General features: G+C 41.9%; 1 protein-coding gene across 2 annotated transcripts; it reads right to left on the minus strand.

Annotated features, from left to right (window-relative positions):
- Window positions 1-180: 180 nt before the first annotated feature.
- cdan1 (codanin 1) lies at window positions 181-21,511 on the minus strand. 2 transcript variants are annotated; one of them, XM_066694215.1, is made up of 28 exons: window positions 21,428-21,511; window positions 19,593-20,245; window positions 19,184-19,381; window positions 18,518-18,708; window positions 17,973-18,086; window positions 17,803-17,881; window positions 17,330-17,450; window positions 16,999-17,108; window positions 16,014-16,103; window positions 15,559-15,634; window positions 14,972-15,177; window positions 14,263-14,389; window positions 13,797-13,940; window positions 13,180-13,346; window positions 11,446-11,527; window positions 11,140-11,229; window positions 9,890-9,944; window positions 9,303-9,436; window positions 8,978-9,081; window positions 7,949-8,098; window positions 7,422-7,485; window positions 6,863-6,941; window positions 4,414-4,619; window positions 3,953-4,060; window positions 3,498-3,561; window positions 2,924-3,114; window positions 2,095-2,202; window positions 181-1,485 (listed from the first exon to the last, which is right to left on the minus strand). In XM_066694215.1, the coding sequence occupies exons 1-28, from the start codon at window positions 21,503-21,505 to the stop codon at window positions 1,390-1,392; spliced, it is 3,885 nt and encodes a 1,294-aa protein (XP_066550312.1). In that variant the 5' UTR covers window positions 21,506-21,511; the 3' UTR covers window positions 181-1,389. The 2 variants fall into 2 exon arrangements, with proteins under 2 accessions (XP_066550312.1, XP_066550311.1); XM_066694214.1 differs by having other exon boundaries at window positions 19,184-19,384.
- Between the last annotated feature and the right edge of the window lie 1,390 nt (window positions 21,512-22,901).

Consider the following 22,901-nt stretch of genomic DNA (forward strand, 5'->3'; position numbering starts at 1 on the left):
TGTTCACCCCCAATATCATAAAGTGTGACAGTATAAGGAGGGTGCATATAACACAATTTAAAAAAAAATCATCACACTCAATTATTGGTATAATTTGTAAGAAATAAAAAGACATCCCCAGTTAAAAATGACTGAACTGTGGGAGTAATTGAGGAAGAGAAAATTAATGTGATACTGCAATGGAATCATTGGTTTATTGTGCACACATGGTTAATACAAAAAAAGACATTCGCATAACAATACAAAAAAACGGCCTATCTGGAAGTGAACAGTTAAAAAACAGTACATGAATCATTACAAGTCCAATATGAACCACATGAAATCACAAATGCTTCAAAGAGCATTTATATGAACAAGCAGAACAGAGGGCATTTTTCTTTGAGTCCAACCTAGAACTCATGAGGGTCAGAGAGGACAAGGCTCCACCACATAGCTCCGGCACTGTCAAGCACACAATCAACACGGTGCTCCTCGGTTGGTGTAGTAGGTTAACGACTCATTCCACATAGGTTGTCCTTTAGAACTGCTCACACCAACAAGAGGTCAATTTAAAATACCACCTTATCCACTGGAAATGAATTCCCATTGTATACAATATGTAAAGTGAGCCTGTTCTAAAACTAACTTAAAGTAATGAGTTTTATGTTTAAGGAGTCCTAGCATTATACAGAACATTCTTGTGTGTGGATTAGACACTGGGTTTGCAGCAACAGGGTATAAATTCATACAATCTTCAGCCACTCCACTTTCATGCCTTTCATGTCTGACCTTTTAGGAGATCATAAACAACAGTATATGAGCTCTCTCAGTCCAAGCTTCACACCCCGCTATGACAGGTATCTGTGTACACCTCTGAATGGTAGGGCTCTACATGCTGTCATTAGAGCAATCCAAACTCCACCCACTTAACTTCGTTTATCTGGCTAAAAATTCCAAACTGAGGAATCGGGGAGAAAATGGGGAAATAAAATGCAGATATCTACTACAGCTTACTTACAAAGATCATGGAAAATCCTTTTGCTGGCACTGCACTAATGAAGAGAACTATCCAAATATTCAGGATGGATTTAAAGAGGCAGTTCATCTCTGAATAAATACTTATGGAAATTAAATGAACAAAAAATCATTCAAGCATGTGCTAGGCTGGTGGAAGTAGTTTTTTTCCCCCCATTTCATTTTTCCTACCTTAGCATCTGAAAGGAGATGCTAGCTTGTCCGAGGCTTTGACTTTTGTTTACCTAAAAAAGCCTGTAAGGTAAATGAAAAGTATTGCTGCACTGTTCACATGTCCACATCAACCACCTGTCCTTCTGTTTTGTCATCCCATTACAAGGCAGCCAACAGGCCAGGCACACCAGTCACTCATGTAATCAAAGTTTTCAATGGTGTTCACTCAGCGTTCTGAAGTGCATCTTTGTGGTTCACTTGTGCAAGGATCGGCAGCAAACATCCCACCGACACCCCTTCAAACTTCTCCATGCATTTCTGAAACACACATTAAGAGTGAAATTCAATTACATTTTCATTTCCAAACGAGAAGCAAAAAAAATACCTCCCGGACCTTCCTTGCAATTATTGTTGTTAGGACGAAGGACAGAATTCTACATGCTAATTTTGTTTTAGCAAGAAACTAGACTACACTGAAACATTAATGTGGCTTTTGCAATAGTGTTTTTTTGAATGCTCACTTTCTTCTGTTAAAAAGCAGAAGTTCAAACCCTGTTCCTTGAGAGCCACAACCCTGAAGATTGAATAGCTCTTTCTGACACTATGTAGCTTGAACTCATGGTCATTTTGGTCACTTAAACCCAGTAAGTGGGTCAATTAAGTAATTCAATTCTTGGATAAAAACAATACAAAAAAATCACGAGAGATTATGGCTCTCTGGGAGGAGGGCTGTTGACCACTGGTACATACCATACATTTTTTCCTTTTGTTGAATTTCTTACTCGTGCTAGCATGTATTCTTAGTGATTCTCTGATGTTTTTTTACTGATAGTGTTGTTTCCAATTCTCACAAATGAACATAAGCATGTTTCTTAAAAGGGTCATAAAAGTTATAGGGGAGCATAGAGGAAGCATCCACTGACTCACTGTTGGCCACGGCAGCTCTGACAGCCCTTTCCAGTGCGCAGCCACCTCCTCCTGCCCCAGCAGCCCTTTCTCCAACAGCTCCCCAGTGAGAAAAAGGAAGTGGCCCCACTGCAAATAGAAGAAGTCATAGCTCCTGTTCAATTCAATCTATTATATCTGAGGTTAGGGCTGGACATTCAGATAAATGTCTCTTATTGGATGTTTGTAATTGAGAACTTTGACTAAGGCAGAGGCGCAGCAGAGATGTCCTAGAGCAGTGCTTGTCAAACCCATGTCTTGAGGGCCTCAATGTTCTGAGCTTTCAATTATTTAGTGAACTAATGCTATGCTTACATTTTATACTGCTTGGGCAACAAAACATTGGATAATTAAGTGCTTCATATAATTTTCTACTAAATGTGAAATCTCGGTTCAAAATAATGAAAAAGCTCTGATTAGGAAGAGTTTAATTACTGGTTCAATAAAGCAACTGAGAGCAGGACAGTGCATCGCCAGGACCATGACTGAGAGGCAATCCTAGAGGGTGCTACAGGGGCCTATGCAAATCATAAAACAAATGTTTCACGCAGAAGGCAAAGCCATTCTCTGCATTTTGCCCATTAGTTGCTAGTACCTTATCAATATAAGACTTGAATGAAAGCCCCGAGAACTCAATGTAAGTGGCTCCATCCTCCTGGTTACCTTGTTGGGCCTGAAGTAGTAGCCTGTTTTGATAGTTTGACCTATCAAGACTGACAATATCCAGACCAAATACCCCATGTTCTTTTGCCCTGCCTGTGTAAGACTTACTTTCCTGGCTTCATCCCTGCTCCTGTGCAAGCTCTCTCACCTGTGTGTCTCCAGCCCTGAATACTGTAGTCAGGTTGTGTTCAGTGAACAGGAGCCTGAGAGGAGGTGGGGTGGAGAAGTCCAGTCTCCACAAGCTGATCAGGAGCTCCAGCAGTGCCCTGACTGGGTTGCCACCAGGGGCCAACTCTGCCTGGGGGAGAGCAGGGGACCCCAGGGGAAAGTCGCCTGACACTGCAAACAACACCGCCATCAAACCACAGTTCAAGCAGGGCTGCCCAGTATCTCTGTCAGGTACTACAGTATATGGATGACACTACTAAAACAGACTCCAATGCTGCCAGGACTAACGTACATTATGCTTTTAGGTTTGACTTCTCAAAGGTCAAGAGGCATGTCTTATGTCAGAGTTTATAAATATTCTCTCACACACACATGCACGCACACACACAAACACTAAAACATAGCAGACTATTTTACAGATCCCCTAGTAAAATATATTCTTGTAATGACCTGTGAGATTCTGAGAGAGGAGAGTAACGTTTGCAGAAACAATACAGCTGTAATGTCAATCCCAACCCATCAGCCATTCCTGACCCAGAGGGAGGTGTACTCACCCAGCTTACTGGCTAGCAGGACAGTGCAGCGAGCCAGCATCTGCTCAGGAACAGGAGATATGAACTGGGGGGGGGGGAGGGGACATGAGTTTGCCATTGTTAAATAGCCCCATTCACAAATGCCACGTAAGCAACCTTACAATTCTACACAGGCTTCCATTCTACATGAATGAGTATGAGCACAGCCTGGACATTGAGGTAATAAAGTTAATACAACATCAAGCTGTCTTCTGGAGCTTTCCCTTTAGATAGCATACAGTCACATAAAGGCTGATATTTATTCCACTGGGACAAATGATGTGTAAACCTACTTTTTAACAGCGCAGACCTCTGGACAATGTATATACACCTAGTGAAATTACAGTGTGAATCAGTGAACTAGTCATTAGGCCTCAAAGTGTCAGGTCGGTGAAGTGCCTATGTGCAATGTGTTGGAAGGGCAGCTGCAGCCCCACCTTCCGGCAGTGTAGCGTCTCTCTCAGCCTGGTAAGGAGATCCAAGAGCTGTAGGGATCCCAGGTGCTCCCCCTCTGACCTGGGGCCCACTGCTATACTGAGCACCTCCTGCAGACAAAAACACACACACACCACTCACTGATCAGCAGAGTCACCCACATAACCATACAGATGACTCTAGATTGTTTCCTTTAATAGTATTTTAGTCAGCTGCCTCTCAATAATGCTTTACATACATTGATACAAATATGTTCATTGTTAATAAGGTGTTTGCATATTTCTGCAAAAAGAGTTTGTGTTTGTAAATGACCAGAAAAAAAAAGTTCAAAGCAATCCAAACAATGTGGAGTTTTTTCCCCCCTCAGGAATGCAGGCACATTTGTTTTCCCACTCCATTTTGTATAACCTTGTAGTTAGAAGACTATGTAGCTCTGTGTATGACCCCAAGGGACAGCCTTCACCTTGATCTCAATGATGATATCTGAAGGCAGTGTGGCCCTGTGCTGACAGCCCAAGGGGCACCTGGCTTCTCCTTCTTCCGTCTCTTTGGCCTTGGTGGGGGGCTGCTCCTTCACGACGACGGCTCCCTCACCAGGCACTGTGGAAGGATGTGGCATGGTCTTCATCACCCGATCAAAGGTGTTTTTCAGCTCCCGTTTAATCAGGGCTGGGGGAGATAGACAAGCAGGAAGAGCTTATAAAAACTGAAGTCTGTTTCCATAAAAAACAATATAGATTAACAAAGCACCCAAGGACACTATAAGGTTTAACATTAATCTTTAGCAGACAGAAGAGAGTATATTATATTACATCTTATTTTAACGTAATTTATATAAAACATTTATTTTAAATGCTTAAAATTTGAATTCAAATTTAGAAAACATCTGTGACTGCATTATATATATATATATATATATATATATATATATATATATATATATATACAGTGAGGGAAAAAAGTATTTGATCCCCTGCTGATTTTGTATGTTTGCCCACTGACAAAGAAATGATCTGTCTATAATTTTAGGTGTATTTTAACAGTGAGAGACAGAATAACAACAACAAAATCCAGAAAAACGCATTTCAAAAAAGTTATACATTGATTTGCATGTTAATGAGGGAAATAAGTATTTGACCCCTTCCACTTAGTACTTGGTGGCAAAACCCTTGTTGGCAATCACAGAGGTCAGACGTTTCTTGAAGTTGGCCACCAGGTTTGCACACATCTCAGGAGGGATTTTGTCCCACTCCTCTTTGCATATCCTCTCCAAGTCATTAAGGTTTCGAGGCTGACGGATTTGTGTAGCCAACAATGCTTATCAATACATAAGCCAGTTGTCACATATAGTGCTATGATGCATAAACTGTGAGACAATTACGTATTTCCTGTGGTGTGCAATGTGCAATCTCTAGCTGTAAATGTGTCTCAAAGCAGTGCAGTTTGGATTTTTTAAGTGGCTGAAAACAATGTAAGAACATCTGATTGCAAGTTATGTGCCACAAATATTATGCATGGTGGCAACAGCAGTGAAAAAAGAAAAATACAAATATGTATTCTACTTGTATTGTATATCTTTAAGACACTGAGAATAATGTGTATTCCATGCAAATGTTTAAAGCTCTACCCTCTACTGAAGTCCACTGAACTTAGCAGACAATTTAGGAGACCTTCTACAACAAAATAAATTCATAAATGTTTGGACACCAGTGCCCATATTCAGAAAACATCTCAGAATTACTCCACGTTAAAAGTTAGTTTAGATTAAATTACTCCTCAAACTAGGAGGTAGGAGTTAGTTATAAAGTCTCTTACACCTACTTTTAGCTGGCAAAAAGAAAAACACGAGATCACATGTAGACAAGCAGAAGTGACAACTACAACTATACAAATATGCTAAACCAACTCAGCCTTTTATATAATGTAACAGAAAATAAGTGTCCTTATTGCTTCATTATGAGGACGTTAAGGCGCTACGTGGAATTAAAATGATAGATTAGTTTCACATTAATAATCACAATCATAAAATATACATAAAACATTATAAATTGTAATAAACACTAGCATCCTTCCGTTGTACATAGGAAATTGTCCACAGGTGGAAACACTGGGGTATATTCATGAATTGTTTTACCAATTCGCTATTTCTGACACTTCTTTTGTATTGAATAAAACAAATTAAAGTTAACATGCATTCGTCACGGTGTATCGTTTATTATGAATATGGTTTGTATGAGTGGGTATACAATTGGTGTAATGTAAAACCTTTGATGAATATAGGCTAGCCTATTTATTATGAATGCACCTTGTTTTGGGGATATTTGCTGTGCAGCAGTGGGGAAATTAATAAGCTCTCAAACAATCTCACGTGCTGTTAATGCCATTATGGTTTGATGGAAAAATCTGCTCATTGTAGGCTGTGATGGTCCCAAATCATCACTGCTACACTGTTGCATTTTCCCTTTGGCAGACACCACAACATTGTCACCACCTTTATCTCTGCTGACAATGCCACATTTCTGAGTAGTTCGCTAACAAACAATATTCAATTTCTATCCAATCAATATTGTCGCAATAACTCTGCATCATCATACTGCAGTAACAGCTCGATCATTTCACAAAAGGTGTGCTGACCTGTCTTCTTATTGCTGCCATCTCCCAACTCCTAACTAGTTAGGGGACCTCATGAGGTCTCCTAAAAATTTGGTTGAGTTAGGAGTACTTTTAATTCTAAAGAATCAATATGAATAGCTTTTACTCCTAAGAGTAAAAATAGGACAAAATTGATGTCACTCTCAGATATTTCAGGCACTTTTCACTCTCAGGTGCTTTATGAATACACAATACATATACAATGGAGCAGTGCTGTGAGGTGAAAGCGTACTCCTGTCAAGTATCCAAACTCTTGTTACCTGCTATATTAGCAGAGAGCCAAGTGCAGGCTTTCTCAGTGGATAACCGCACCGTGATATCTTCAGATGTCCTCAGAACCTGCAGGGGATAAAAGCCATTGTCAACTACAGGCTATGGGTTTGGCATTGGTGTGAATAATAAAATACATTAGATTAATAACCCCACTGGAAGGCACTGCACTTCACAGCTGAAAGTAACATTGTTTAGTCCAAATATACATTTTGTTAAAAGCCATTGTCAATTAACTTTTAATAAATAAAGCTATATTTAACTACAGTTGCTGTACCTTGCACTTTATTATTTGATTTGATATATTTTATTCATCTGATACAGTTCACTGAAACCAACCAATGTTTTTTCATTTTTGCACTGTGCAAGTTCCTCGAATGCTTATAACATAACCTCAGCTGACCTCGGCTGTGGGCCTCAGCCAGAACAATCAGAGCAGTAAAATAGAAATACAATGCAGTAAGAGCTGGTGTGGGTGATAACCCTGCAGGAGGAAACTGGAGACGGCTGAATTCTTCATCACATATGGAATAATATTTGTGGTCTTACTGCTGCCGAGGTCTCTTCTGGGAGCAGTACCCTGACAGCTTCTGGGCCTTTTACACTGCAAAACCTGGACAACACAAGAGACAGGGACTTAGCCCAACCCAATAATAATACTTCTATAAGAGCTTAATATATTCACTCTAATTCCACTGAGCAACATCTGTACCACTCATGAAAGCTTTGGTAATGAACTACCAGTGACAATAGTTTGAGGAATAAAGACAAAACCTCTGTTTCCCCAATCAGGTTTGTATGAACTTGCAGCGAATGCTGGGAGAAGACCGTAAAGCTCTGTGTATGAATCCTCAAGATCAGTCTTCACCTTGATCTCAATGATTATACCTGAAGTCAAGTGTGGCAGTGTAAAGACAGCACGAGACACACCTGCCCCCCTCCTTCTGTCCATGGATATTGCATAATAGGAACAACTTGTGTAAAATATATACATTCACAATAGCCTTCACATATTTATATCTGAGGCCCATTGCATGCAAGCTGCCAATGTACTGTAGCTGTAGAAAATGTCTCACTGCCTGCCGTGGTCCAGCGCCTGCCTGCCCCTCTCACATAGCTGGGTGCAGATGGAGTCCCTCAGCTTGAGCACATTGGCCTGGTCCTCAGTCAGCCCCTCTCTCAGCATCGCCTCCGCACTCCGCACCAGCTCTGAAACCAAGGTAGCCCTGAGAGTAGAGGCACACAGACGGACACAATGGTACACGGAGATAAACACAAACAGACACAGCAGTGAATGGCTGAATCCCAAAAGCCTATTTCTTCCAGGAAAAGACAAAGGTCAGAATACAACCTAATCAACACTGACCTGTCATTCACAATTCTTAATTAGAGACCATGAATCTGTAATGATACAGCAACAAAATGAATGCAATAGTAACCTTGATTACTTAATACATTTAATTCAATTATTCTATAGATTTGTAAAAGCCATCCCCCTACATTTTGTTTATGGTGTTATTCCTGCCCCTCACATGGCTTTGTCTAAATTTCATAAATGCAAACTATTAAGTGCAAAGTTTAATTAAATACATTCATTTTACCTTATTATTGATTTTGAGCACACAGAGGATGAAAAAGGTATACAAAATATATAGGTTTAAATTTAAGTGTTTTTCTGAAATTGTAATCTCAAAGGGGGGGCAATTTATACAAGGCTGCGACCTTTTTACTGTACTTGGCCATGGTTTACTATACCTCTGTTCTACTGATTTCATTTTACTTTCCTATACTTTACTTTCCATTGTAGACTACAGTAAATGTTTAAACGAGTCATTCATATTTAGGTGGGAGTTGTTCAAATATTAAATTTTACATATTTGTTTGTGTGTTCTTCAAATCTATACATTTCCTTTTTTGTGTGCATGCACTTCTAAATTTTGAACTTTTCAGAAATGTAAATAATGCATGTCTTATTATTCCTATTTACTAGTATGTTTCAATATTATCTTTTATACTGTATTCTCAAAAGCCTGCAGTATCCGAATTTATCTCAAATGAAGCCTCTGTCAGCAGACAAAGTGAATCGAGGGTCAGACTGAACTCACTTGATGTGCTTGACACAGTTGGAGCCCACCCTCTCTGACACAAACTCCACTGTGCGGCGCAGGGATGGGGGCTGGTTGTGGAAGAATGCCTGTTCCAACTCCGCCTGAGATAGATGGACACAGTGAGGGACAGGCAGACAGGGTCAGACAGAGCTCTTACCATCACAGCCACACACACATAGTACACAATTTCAGAACAGGATTCAATCTAAAACACACTTCATTAGCAGTAGTAATCAGTGAATTAAGTGTTATGAAACAGTAGGAGTAATTTTCATTGCGCTAGAGGAGTGGGCCCTGGCTCAGTGAATCAGGGAGCTTATACCTGCAGTTTCTGCTGTGATAGCGGAGTGGGGGGCCCGATAGACTCCGCAGAGGTGGGGGTGATTTTGCGTATCAGGCCCCCGTTCTTCGCTGTACTTCCTGCTACAAACGCAGCCAGTAGCTTCCGGAATTCACCTAAGATGGTGAACAGCGAATAGTGTTAACATTTCAATACACAGCCTGTCCCAGGGACCAGCATGACTAAACCAGTACATAACGGTTCATCTTAAAGACATCAAGGAACATCATACCATACATTCAACACAATCTTGTTGGCTGTGGTTTTCTTTCACTCACTAGAGAGACAAACATGTTCAAACATTTTTTTACGTAAGAGCAAATCACTAAGATATACATGTGCAATGCTTTCTCTGAAAAGGAGGAGAGCTTTTGATAATACTAGAGATGAAAACATCTTTAATTATTACATTAATTTAATCAATTATCAGGAAAGCATTAAGCACTTGGCAAAGTATTCAATCTTTAAAAACACCATCTACTTTGGATTTCAAAACCTGTGTGACTCTGCATGATAGCATTGAATGCAAGTCACTTTGGCAAATGTGTGAGGCTGGGTTTAATACTCACTCAGGTAAGGGCAACAGGTGTACAGCAAGTGCTGGTCCACCAGGGGCAGACAGTCCTGAAGAAAAAATTCAAGAAATGAAAAACCTGTGAACTCTTTTGGCTCTCTCAGATACATGGATCGTGTTGCCATGCTTCTAAAATGGCATCCCTTCCTCTCTTTCTACTAGACAGGTATAGGCACCATTGGGGACATTATCACAAAAAAAAAAAACTGCTTGCATGGTCTACACTGAAAAAATGGCTGCACTGTTACAGTGTGTGGAAGGAAAGTTAGAAATTATTTTCTAATACCTGTTTTTCTCTCTTGTATACTTAAGAAAGATAAGGTCAAGCTAGAAGGTCAGGCCAGAAGGAAGCTTGATTTTGGTTTGTTATTTACGATGAGAATCTTGGAGGCAATGTCAAACAGTATGATTTAAGTGCCTGCTCCCTAATCCATGTGTTGATCTGTGAACTCTGTCCTATAATGATATATATTCTGCTTAGCTAACTTCTAAGATAACATAGTAATGACTTTCTGATTATAACCAGCTCTTTGATTTCTGTGTATAAAAGCTCTGACTGTTAAAATGAAGGCAGAGCGACTTTGGGATCTTCTTGATTCACTGTTCCTCTCCACGCTGCGTGTATTAAAGGCTTTGCAACTAACGTTCCAACCTGATTGAAGATGATTGTTCTTCCACAAGTGAAAACGCAGGGGCTGTGTACACTGAAATTGAGACCAGGTATGTGATGTCAAGTACTCCCACACAGCCCAAATTTTAGTTAGTTGGTGACAATAAGAATGGAGGAAACAAGTCATGCTGCGGCTCTAGGTTTAATCGATATTTTTATCACAGACTCCCTAGCACATGTAGTTCTCCAGAGTTGGGTGTATTTTTTTGGGTGTAGTCAACTTGCTGTCAGAAATTGCTAGACTAACTGATCACAAGTGTAGCAATTGTGAGAAAGAGTAGGAGCACAAGGTTTGGAAATTTTCAGTGTAGACAGGGATTTTCAGTGATACTGTCCCCTATGGTGCCTCATAACCCTGTCTCTTTCCTGTATCAGCAAATGAAAACTTTTACGACCAGTTGTCTCGCAAAACAATTTCAAGCAGTAGACAGGAGTTGAATTACTAAGTTAAGAGAAACAAAGATATTTAAATGGAAGGCCCATCTCAACAAAGGAGACAATGTCAGTCCCAAGCTAAGGGAATATACTGTATAACTGTGTGAAGGAGAAGAGGCTGACAACACTGGGGAACTCACCAGTCCCTGGGAGGAAGCACATTTCTCCACAGTCTCTGCATCTTTCTCAAAATCACTGCCAAAGAACAAATCTTCCGGAAAAGCTGGAATCTAAAACCAAGAGAGCGAGCAAGTTTCAGTGTGAGCCAATGACATCCATTAGCAAGAGAGTAATCTTTATTAGGATATATTAGAAGTGAGGGACTCACATTATTCCAAACAAACTGTGACAAGCCAAACCAATTTGGTTTCAGATCTATTAATAAGTACTGTGATTACCATCCTATTCGTGGGGCCTTATCATCCTTACCGTTTCACCCAGCTCACCTGGAAAAGCCAGCCCAGCACTGCCACAATCAATAGTTGATTCAGGTAGCTTGTCTCAGCGCCTCGTCCCAGCACCATCCGCCTGACGGAAAACAAAGTCTCAATAGTCAGCACATGCTTTCTATATATTTATCTAACATTTCTGAAAAAAGAAAAGAAAAAAGAAAAAGAAACAATAAAAAATATTTTTTAAACACCACAATGAAAACACACGTGGCAAGAACTAAACAGGTGATCATGTTCAGATCCGACATGTACCAGTACATTTGGTCTGTAGCTGTGAAGCACTTTGCATTCCCGAGGCAGTGTGTGAGAGAAGACTCTCTGCGTGTATGTGAGGCTGGTACAGTGACGTGGTGTAGCTCAGGCACTTAGAGGTGTGCCAGCTCCCTACAGATTCAAGGAGCGAATGTGGAGCGAACTTACATCTCCAAAGTGTTGTGAGCATGTGTTGCTCTCTTGCGGTATCCTGCCTATATGCACTTATTTAGTTTTGACATTAAGCACTGCCATAGTAATTGTTGTGTTTAAATTGTTTCTACACTTTTCACAGGTATATTTATATGGAGGATCTTGGAAACTGGCTCAATTTACCTAGAGACTACTCTGTTTGTTTTCTTAAGCATAAGAACATTGTTGAAAGTTTTTACCAATAGGATGGTTTATAAGAGACAAGCTTGGAATTTCCTCAACAAAGGTTCTTGACAATTACCTAGAAACTTTAGAAGATACAGTACCATTAAAATGCCTATAGAATATGTGGGCCTAAATGGTTGTAGGGCAAGCTGGTTAAAATTCCACCTGAGATTTGAATAACAATACAGAGTTCAATATATAGAAGGTCAAATCACCTGTTATTCACAGCTATGCCTCATTTGCTGTACCTGCAGGAATCTGACCCTCGAGGACTGCCCATTCCTGGCTTATAGACTCATAAGTATACCAACAGATAGAGACATTTTGTGTTCTTTTACTTGGAGGAAAAACATTAAATCAATGAAACTAGCTTTGGATATACAAATATCATCATGAGTGTTACACTGAACTACAAGGCTCTGTTTGTGTCACCTAACAGAGTGTGTGTGTGTGGTGTGTGGGTGTGTTGTTGGTATGGTCTTTACTAACGTATTATGTGCTTGTTACAATATGCGTGATTCTCTATGATCCCCTTCAGACGCATTGTTAGTGAACAGTCACAATAATCGAGAGAGAGAGAGATTTATGGTCAATCAAAAGGAATGTAATATGAGCGGCCGCATAGAAGAGGTGTTTGAGAGGCATCCTCAAGAACAGTCTTCGAGAAGTTACAAAGTACAGGCATTTGTAAGCAGACCATACAGGAGAGAAAGATAACAGGCCCACGTGTCTGTCCCGTAATGAGTGGAAGCTCGGTTTCTGCCTGACAACAATGGCAGACCCATATATGGCTAACCCATATATTTAACTGAAGACATACATAATGTTGAATATAAAGGGGTGTTTGTACGATGTAGCAAGCCGAAATTGCTGGTGAAAATCTGTAATTATCAGACCCTGTTCTTCTAGGTATCAGGGTTGAACTACAACACAGTACCACAGCACAGTAAGACCTTGAGACAGTGACCTTGTTTACACAGACACACAGGGAAAGAAATGCAGTTCTTCAGTTAGCATAAAATGGCACATTTCTTGTCATAAAACTTGTCAGGGTTTGATTGAAGAAAGTGACTGGAGGGGTTATTGTGCGTGTATCACCTGTATAGCCGGATCAGCATTGTGAAAACGCTCCTGTAATGCAACAGGAAGGGGGCTGTGTAGTCTACCATGGACAGGAACTCCACTAGCCAAGGCACAGTGAGGACAGCACGCCGTTGCTCCACCGAGCACCTCAGAACAGCACACACGTCCAGAACAGGGGCGCTCTGCAGTAGGGAAAGACACTCTTGAAAACGTCACAGCACTGCGCCCCACCCACAGAATGACAATGCTCACTTTTGCCTAATTTTTAAGCCATGTAGTTAGCTGATTTTGACAAGCTATTGGTGTACGCCAAACACAAGACCAAAACATTGAATGTTTTTGCATTTTGTTTCTAATTCAATAGTGTTTTTTTGTGTGCATTGTTTTTAATTTATCAAGTGAGTGTCCTAATTTGAGTTGGGACTGTATTGTATCATTTTCCCACTGCAGTGTTTCCAGCAAACTCTGTAAGTCTGTAAGTGCACAAAACAGCAGGGAACTAAGAAGACCTCAAAGATAATCAGATTAATATAGAAGTTAAGTGAATTATCATGCACGCTATAAGAAAATGTTGACAAGCAGTCTGGTATGTTGGGTAATATCCTTAGGGAGGTTTGTGACTGCAGGAATACCATGTTGCGAATTGTTACGGCCGCCTCCTGAATCTCTCTGGCTGGGGGCTCAGCCATCTGGTAGGGCAGGAAAGTGATGAAGCCCAGGAACTTGGCCAAGAGGCGGGCAGTGGTCAGCACTGAAGCGAAACGAAGCTTCTCATCCTACAACAGAGGGAGAGAAAAGCCATCACTGCCAGTGCCTTTTCACTAGGCCCACACGCTTATTAGGGAGAGCCAGACAAGTGAGAGAAATTAATCTTTTATTTTAAAGTTTCTTTACTACTAAAGTTAAGATTAAAGAAGCACTAGAAGGCACATGTCTTGGTAAAATCCCAGGATATGATATATTGCTTCCCTGGTCAACCCATGCCTAAACCACCACACTATTCCTGTATTTGCATGACCCTGCAATCTCCGACAGACTTCACCCATCACACGAGAATCCCTGATCTGCTTCACTTCTAAATCACCCCCCAGTTTTTACCTGCTGCTCCATATCTCCTTCTCCCTCTCCTTCCTCCTTGGCACTGCCAGGGCCCAGAATGGCAATGGAGTCCAGCTCTAGGATCTGCTGACACAGACTGTCTGTTAAATGCTGGTTGAGCTGGCAGCTGCAGAAGAAACCACACCAGGGTGCTGTGCATTAGCGGCTTTCTCTTACCAACAGGAACATGTACACATCTGTGAGAGGCTTACAACTGTACAGATCTTCCTAACGTGTCATCCAAAACAAAACTGTGTTTTGTATTCATTATTTTAAGCAGACAGACTATAATCAGATATAAATCTTATTTAGCTGGGATGTCATGTACAGAAAGAAAGGGAAAGTGGAAGGGTGAGATATATGAGCTGAGATGTAGAATAAAAGTGCAGATGGAATAGTAGGATGTAGTAGTCTACATTTATGCAAAGTTAATTTATTTATTCTAAATGTGGGCAATAGCATTCTCTTGTTATACCCTCTGGAATACCAAAGTATTAATCAGTCAACACTGATATTCTGATAATATTAGCTAGTTGAGCCATTATGGGTGCCTGTAGAAAAATGCTTTTAACTAAATTACAGAACGTGAAGAACAAAATGGCAAAGGTAGATTTTTTTTTTTTTTTTTAAACATCCACTTGAAACAGAATCTTGGGAAAGACAGCTGGATATCACAGAGGGCACACAGCTAAGACTGCATTTGCCTTACCTGCTTGCAGCTTGAAGAAACTCCTTGAAGAACTCTTGGTGCCCTGGGAAGGAGGGTGGAGGGCAGGGTCCTATGATGCCCTGGGGCTGGATAAAGCGCTCCTGTAGTCTCTTCAAGCGGCTCAGATTGTCGGTGCCCAGAATTCCGAGCAGGTCGGTGTCAGGAGCCTCACCACCAGAGCCTAGGGCCTGGGAACCCTTACACATCTACAAAGGGGCAGCAGAGGAACACCCCGGTACACAAACATTCAAAATTAATTCACAAATCATCATTCCGAAAATTCAGTACAAGTGAGAAGTTTGCACAAATCTCTTCTACCAATCTCTCTTCTCTTCCCCTTGAACCCTCAACTTTTCCCCCTTTACTTCAATTCATCTCTTATCTTACCACTTCTATACTGGCACTCAAATCTCACTCTCCTCTCTGACATTTCTTCAGAGATTTTAACTGCCTCTCTGCCAAAGCTGACTTGCTCTAAGAAAAGCAAGGAAGCCTTTTGGGTTAGCCTTTAAAGAGATGGGAAGATACACCCATACTGCATCATAATAAGAGTTGATTTGTTTGCTTAGGACGAGATTCCAGGGTACCTGGATAAGCTGCTTCTGGAAAAGCCTGGCAAAGTGGCTGTGGTTTCCAGCTGCTGTCAACTGGTTGACCATTGTCCTAGAAACATAAACATGGGCAACATGACTGAGTTATCACAGGAGGAAGTAGACAGAGACAAATATTCCTGCTGATCTCTGAACGATGGAAGGTCATATCAAAATTTCAGCCTACATGAGTATTATTTCCCAGAAGGCCCTGTTCTACCACCCTGATATCCAGATTCACCCTTTATGGCTTAAATGAAGCACATTTATAATAATTATTCAATTTCAGACAGAATTCTATTAAAAAATAAAAATTGCAAAATAAACCAGCTGTGTAACCCTGCACATTTTAATCGATTATTTCATTGATAAACAAACAAAGTAAAGTTTTTAAACAGGTCTCATTAAGAGATAGAGTCGGTCATATTTTCTACCATCATTGAGCTGCTTACCGGATTCTGATGCCCAGCACTCGCTCAAAATCCCAGCCTGGCTCCTTGTGGCAATCCTCCCATTCACGAAGTAGTTCATAGAATATATCCCTAAGGAAACAACACATCGCAATAGAGGCTATATACACCCAGGTTCTGAATATCCATTTTCCACTGTATGTACTGACCAGCTTCTCAAGCTGCATAACAAATTCTAGTCCTTGATGGTTGGGATCCTGAAGGTTAGTAGGCACCTACCAATTAACAAATGAGACCTGGAATAAACAGGTGATGTGACTTATTTTCCCATTACTGACTTATACCATTTGTACTGTCCAAGCTCCTCAGCCTATCTGTGCCACACCCGTACACCTAAACATGGCTGCTGTATTGCACTCCGACGCAGTCCTTTCCCCAGCAGCAGTTTTGCAATCTTTTCAAACACTTTTAAATGTCTTACTTACTTTCCAACCATACTTTAATAAGTGCTCTAATTTCATAATCTTCCCATGGGAAACTCTTGTGAAAAGTTTCTATCGTATCTCTTGCATCAACAGCGGCTGCCATTATTGTAATTAAAATTTCAAAATGCAGTGACACTGTGTTGAAAAATAAATGGGAGTATCTGGGAAATGGCAAGTGTTACATATGTTTCTTCCTGGGACCCATAATAAGTACCCTGCCTTATGCCCAGTGCCTGCCAGGTTAGACTGAAGCTCACAGTGACCCTGTAATGGATGGATGATCATAACTGAATGGACAAAAAATTATAGTGATGCAATGCAAGTTTTAAGACAGAGTACCCATAGGTTTAGTTCATTCTGAATGCTAATCCAAATTGATGCATTATTCAGCAGGATATCAGGCATACCTACTGTGCTACTTTTTGGGGCAAGAAAAAGTAACCTTTACTTTTTAGATGCTCAGAAGTGAAAGATACCAAGCGGCTCATAGAAACCTCTAACTTAACCAATCAAACGTTCCAATTTGAAGGTTTTCCCCTCACCTCTGCTTCTTGAAGGTGTGGAAGGCCTTGTCATTGGAGAAGTTGGAGCGGTTGTCAGTGGCTGGCTGGAAGGAGACAGATTGGATGGAGGGTGGTAATGTTGGTGACACCTGCAGGAAAGAAAGGGGAGGGACATACTTATTTGGTGTCCAATGTTCTCTGTATAAACAATACTACATCTTTAACGTCAATTACTACAGTTCTGGAATGCATCTCTAGTCATTACAGAGGATAAAATGGGTATAAGAACATAAAAAAATTGAAATGGTCTACACATGCAATCTAATTAAACCACTGATCCAGAGACCAGGAGGGAGGTTAGCATACCCACCTTGGCTGTGCTGTTTTCATAGGCATTGACCAATCGATCCCTGAGCAAGGGCGAGAAGGAGCCCACCCTCTCGTTCTCTGCCAAAAGGCGCAGAATACAGCGGTCCAGGTGGGACACCAGCCTGCAACACACAATCAGCTAGTTATTACTGAGGGAGCTCACATCAACAGCAAATGAAAGGGAAGATGTTATTTCATGACAGGTTAAAGCATCTGCATTGTTTCCAAAACCATTATAACTTTGCCCCCCCAAGCTCACAAGCTGTCCCCCTTGAAACACGCAAGCACACATGCTCCACCCCCCCAACTCTTGTTTAACGTGACCCCCCCAAGATTAACAAATCGTTTGCCCCCCTCTTTCATTTTGAAATAAATATTTCTAACAGGATGTTCACCAGTCAATCCCATTAACCTCATCATACAGCCATAATACAGGCAAGATGAGCTGCTGTCAAACAGAACAGTGAAACTTACTCAAACTGATTTTCCAAGACCCGGACTGCGAAGTAGACACAGTTGTGCAGGTTTCTAAGGTAGTGCCTATCCAGTACATCTGCAAAAATAATGGGAAAGGTTGGAAAATGACTGTGCTGGTCACTGCTGCTGTTAACCAGACATTAAAGGCAAAGAGGAGCAGTACTCACCAGAGGATTGGGGCAGGGTGTCTTCCCCCTTGTCCTCCAGAGAGGCAGGCCCTCGAGACGTCAGCAACTGTAGCACGAAAAACAGCTCCAGAAACACACTGGGCACCAGGTTCTCTGCATAACAGGTGCAGTGATTCAGTCAGGCTGCCTGGGACATCCCACACCATCCTTTCAGCCTCCTGCTTCCCCTCACTTCCACCAGACCGGCCTGCAGGCCAATCCTTATGCATCACATCAGTTAAAGGATCTTTTCTAAGCAACTGAACTGGAGAATTATTCTTAATGACGACTTTCTTTCATCAAGGGATCATATTAGTATTATTATAACTTATTTTGTTATCCTTTTTTATTGCAATATCATCTACACTTGCGTTTGGAACATCAGTGTAGACTTCCAAGAGGGTCAGGAAGGACTGCAATTATGAGTCAACCCCAATCATAATCTGTAATAGTCATAACAACATGTTATTATCTTACAGTAGATCTATCTTACAGTAGATTGTCTGTTTTTTGTGGAAATGAGTGGAAATCATTCAGGATCATACCAGCTATGCAGGTGCAGTAAAGCTGAGCCAGCAGGTCGAGTTCAGTTGAGAAGGACACATTGGCTATGTCAGCACAAACATTGAGGGAGTCTGGCTGTACACGGGTGCTCATTCTGCTCCCAGGTTTTGTGGGAGTGCATGGGTCCAGTGCTGGGAGTACAGGGGAGGAGCTCTGCTGGGCAAGTTTGGATCTGGGGAGACAGATGGGGAGGCTGAAAAATGCCTGTTTTCCTAAAGAGCGTTGCCAAAATAAAATAATATATTCCCTACAGTGTCTCCACCATATGAAAAACAAAACTAACAGATACACAGGTGACTCTTGATTAAGCCTTTCCTCACTGCTGCATGCCTTGTTCAAAGAAATTGCATTTAATTCCAATTAATGTAAATAACACATCCAGTTTCAACCTCATTCTATAGATTAATTTTGTAAGGTTAGAGTCAAATATTAGGATTTTTTTTGTACATTTTACAATTTTCTTCCTATCGTTTCAATATGTAACATTGGTAAAACCATATGTATAAAGTGAAAGAAATACGCTAGAGTTTAAAGGCTCTCCATGACACTCCTTATGCCCCTAAGATTTCCTGCTGCACTTGAGGGAGATGCACAATCTATAAATCTACAGCCCCTCTCTGTGCTGTGGAGAACACTGGCACTCTAACCTCTCTCTACGCAGCAACTCCCTCTCCTCCTGCAGACTGCTTGGAGTACCACCCTGTGGGGCTGCCCCAGGGCATTCTGGGATAGCAGGGGGTGTGGGTGGCTTGCTGAGAGGCGTGGAGGTGAAGCAGTTCTTGGGCTTTGAAAGTGGCCGTTCAGCACTCACTGGCGTAGGGTTGATCCTGCGGGATGGTTTTGTCCTGCTTTAAGAAACCAGTGACACAACCAGGTCTTCATTAATGGAAATTAGAATTTTATTACAGCATTGCAAAGCACTATTCTAGCTCTGATGGTATACATAAAGTAAGGTCTTTGGTACTGGAAAGAGTTTGTGAGACACAATCTGGTAAGCAGCAAATTAGCACACATTGTTGTCTTGATCAGCGCATCACCCACATGGAGGAGACTCACCCAGGTGAGGTGGGAGAGGCTCCTACAGGGGGGAAGTCATCCATGTTGTTGAGGTTGAGCTGGGGGGGTGGAGGTGGGGAGATGGCAACATCTGCCTTGCAGGTGCCATTCCTCCTCCCGGCACTGCTAAGTGGACTGTCCCAGCGGCCCTGCTCCTCATTCAGGCTGTGCCCCCCTTGTCGCCCCGCTGCGCCACCGGGTGTCCCCCCACTCCTCCGTCGGCCACGGCGCTGCGAGAGCGGCTGCTCCGATGGGGAAACCAGGAAGTCCCCTAAACTGGCACGCTGGGTGGAACGCCTCTCTGGGGCAGAGGAGCGGGGGGCAGAGCTCCACACAGAGCTGCAGGAGGGGCTGCTGAGGGCACTCACCCCACTGAGACAGTGGGACCCTGGCGTCGAGAGCTCAACCGGGCTTCTGGAGTGACCCGGTGAAAACAGCTGCACCCGGCTGGCTCCTTTCACACCTCCCCGGCAACCTCGGCGTTCGTTGGAGAAGCCAGGGGTCCGTAGGCCCTTGGAGGTAGGCGTCTTGGCTGGTGTGGAAGGGCCATTGGCAAGGATGTGGCTAGCCTGCTCCCGGAGGAAGTTCAGGAGGAACGGCACAAAGTCTTTCCGCTGGATACTGCTGTTGGCTAAAACTTCATTGCCATTCTCCTGTCAGCAGAAGAAACAGAAAGCTTTAAGAGACCACTAGCAAAGAACATGATTCGTGCCATTTACGAGAGCCTGCAAAATGTATGAAGTAAGGCTCTACATTACTGAATGAATCCAGTTCCTTTATTAATTAGACCAATTTGACTCACGGTCAAGTAACTACTTCACAATGTAAGGTTTAAAAGATTATTACAATTCAAAGTGTGTTTCATAGAAAATAATAACAGTTTCTTACAGGCCTTTTGAAAGCACATTAGAAGACTAATTCAGAAATACCCCTCAACACCTGATGATATTTTCACATAATGTCATTTCCCTTAACTTTGTGGTTATGTTTTAATTAACCAATAGCAACCAAAAGACTCCCATTTCCAACTAATTTGAGACACTTCGGGTTATTGCAAACTACAATCTTTTGTACACAGGCGTCATTGAATATTTACTTTGACAATTTAAGAATAGCAAATATATCACTCTGTCAACTCATAGAAACGACATAGAAACACTGACAGCTGAGTGATATTCAGAAGGTGCAAAGCGCATTCCAACATGTGACGCATACCCAGTGTGCAATAGCAAGACTAATACAGTGCATTGCTGATGGTGTGCTCTGAGATGTGCAATAAAATGTACGTTTTTAGGAATCCCACTAGTAATTGTGTAGTGACAATGCAACCTCTGAAAGAAAATGTAATGATTATGATGGCTAATACGATAATAACTGATGGATCTATTGCAATTAGGTGACCTGTGGAAATTTAGGAAGAGCAACCCAGTAATCCTCTGATAAATGTTTCGTTTACGCGGTTCACATTAGCTAAATATATGAAAACGGTATTTAGGAAATTATTAGACTATTAAGTGTAGGCTATGTTTATATTTTTACATACAAATCCGTAATTTAAAAAAAAACAGGTATTTGAAACCAATTTCTCTGTGTGTTACACGGTTTTGTCCATGTTTACAGGCGATATAAACTGTGTGGTCATAAGCAATTCTCCACACAGATGCCACTTGTCAGTGAAACGTGTCCGCTTCTGCGGGAAGTCAGGCATATTTCAGGTTTGTTATATGTTTGGTGGTTAGTCATAATCAGGCCCCTGTGCAATGTGACGGCAAAGCGACATACGAAACGTCTTTGCCACTGTGACCCGTCCCGTGCAGCCCGGCGCAGTGTCTGACCTGCCCGCCGCGGATCCAGCGCACGGCCCGGCCAGCCCGCTCCTCGCCGCGCAGCACCGACTCCAGCAGCGCCGCCATCGCTCTGAACGCGCGCGGGCGGGCACGGGCGCGGAGGACACGGCGCAGGCGCGGCGCGGGCGTGTGGACTGGCGCCGGAGGCGCGCAGGGGACAGCAGTGCGGGGAGGGACTTGTGAAGAGTCCGCTTTCTGTTTCAGCGAAGCCTCAGAGCGCATCACATAGCTAAAAAAAGTCGCATATTACGTCTTAATTAATTGATTAAGTCGTTATTCTAAAATGGTAAATGTTTTGTGTCAATTAAATCTGATTTCTCAGGTCTTATTATACTGAAAATATGTCGAAGATATACTTGCCAATCTCTAAGCTGTACTAATGACATTTCCCTAGAGACTAGGCTACATGATGTCTGCCTATATCAACACAAAAACACAATTACCTCAGACGGTTATAAAAAGCAATGTTAAACCCATAATATCAAACTACAGAGGCTATTCCCGCTTTTGTAATCACTCCCCTTGGGACGTGTTACAACCTGAAATTCTGATGCATTTAAAGCAGATTACAATCTCAGAATCTCAACTAATTCAAAGGGACTCAGATAATCTTCAATTGTGGGCCGACACTTGGCAGATGAAATTCAATGTGGACAAGTGCAATGTCCACTATAATTGCACTATGGGAGGAATTGAACTAGATGAAGTAACGCATGAGAAAGACCTAGGAGTCTACGTGGACTCCTCACTTTCTCCATCCAAACAATGTGGGGAAGCAATAAAAAAGTCAAACAGAATGTTAGGGTATATTGTCAAAAGTGTAGAATTGAGAACAAGGGAAGTAATGTTCAGACTGTACAATGCACTAGTTAGAGCTCATCTGGATACTGTGTACAGTTTAGGACTCTTCAAGAAGGATATCGCTGCTCTAGAGGCAGTTCAGAGGAGAGCACCCAGACTAATTCCAGGTCTGAAGGGAATGTCCTGCTGAGAGACTGAGGGAACTGAACCTTTTCACCCTGGAACACAGGAGACTATGTGGGGACTTGAAAGGCTTTGACCACATCAAACCAGAGGAGCTTTTCCAGACCAGCAGGGACACACAGACCCGGGGCTTGGAAAATTGGGAAATTGGAAATGGAAATTGGGCTTCAAGGCATTCAAGACAGAAAACAGGAGACACTTCTTCACACAGAGAGGTGTCACAATCTGAACAAACTCTCCAGTGATGTGGTTGAAGCTGAAAATTTGGGAACATTTAAAAACAGACTGGATAGGATCCTTGGATCACTTAGTTATTAATGGACACCAAAGGAGCACGATGGGTTGAATGGCCTCCTCTCATTTGTAAACTTTCTTATGTATTTATGTTCTTAATACCTTCTCTACTGTGAAGCATGGTGGTAGCAGCATCATATGGGGATGCATTAACATTTCAGTTTTTAATATAAAAAGGTTTAAG

This window comes from Amia ocellicauda, chromosome 21 (assembly GCF_036373705.1).
Source record: "Amia ocellicauda isolate fAmiCal2 chromosome 21, fAmiCal2.hap1, whole genome shotgun sequence".
NCBI lineage: Eukaryota > Metazoa > Chordata > Actinopteri > Amiiformes > Amiidae > Amia > Amia ocellicauda.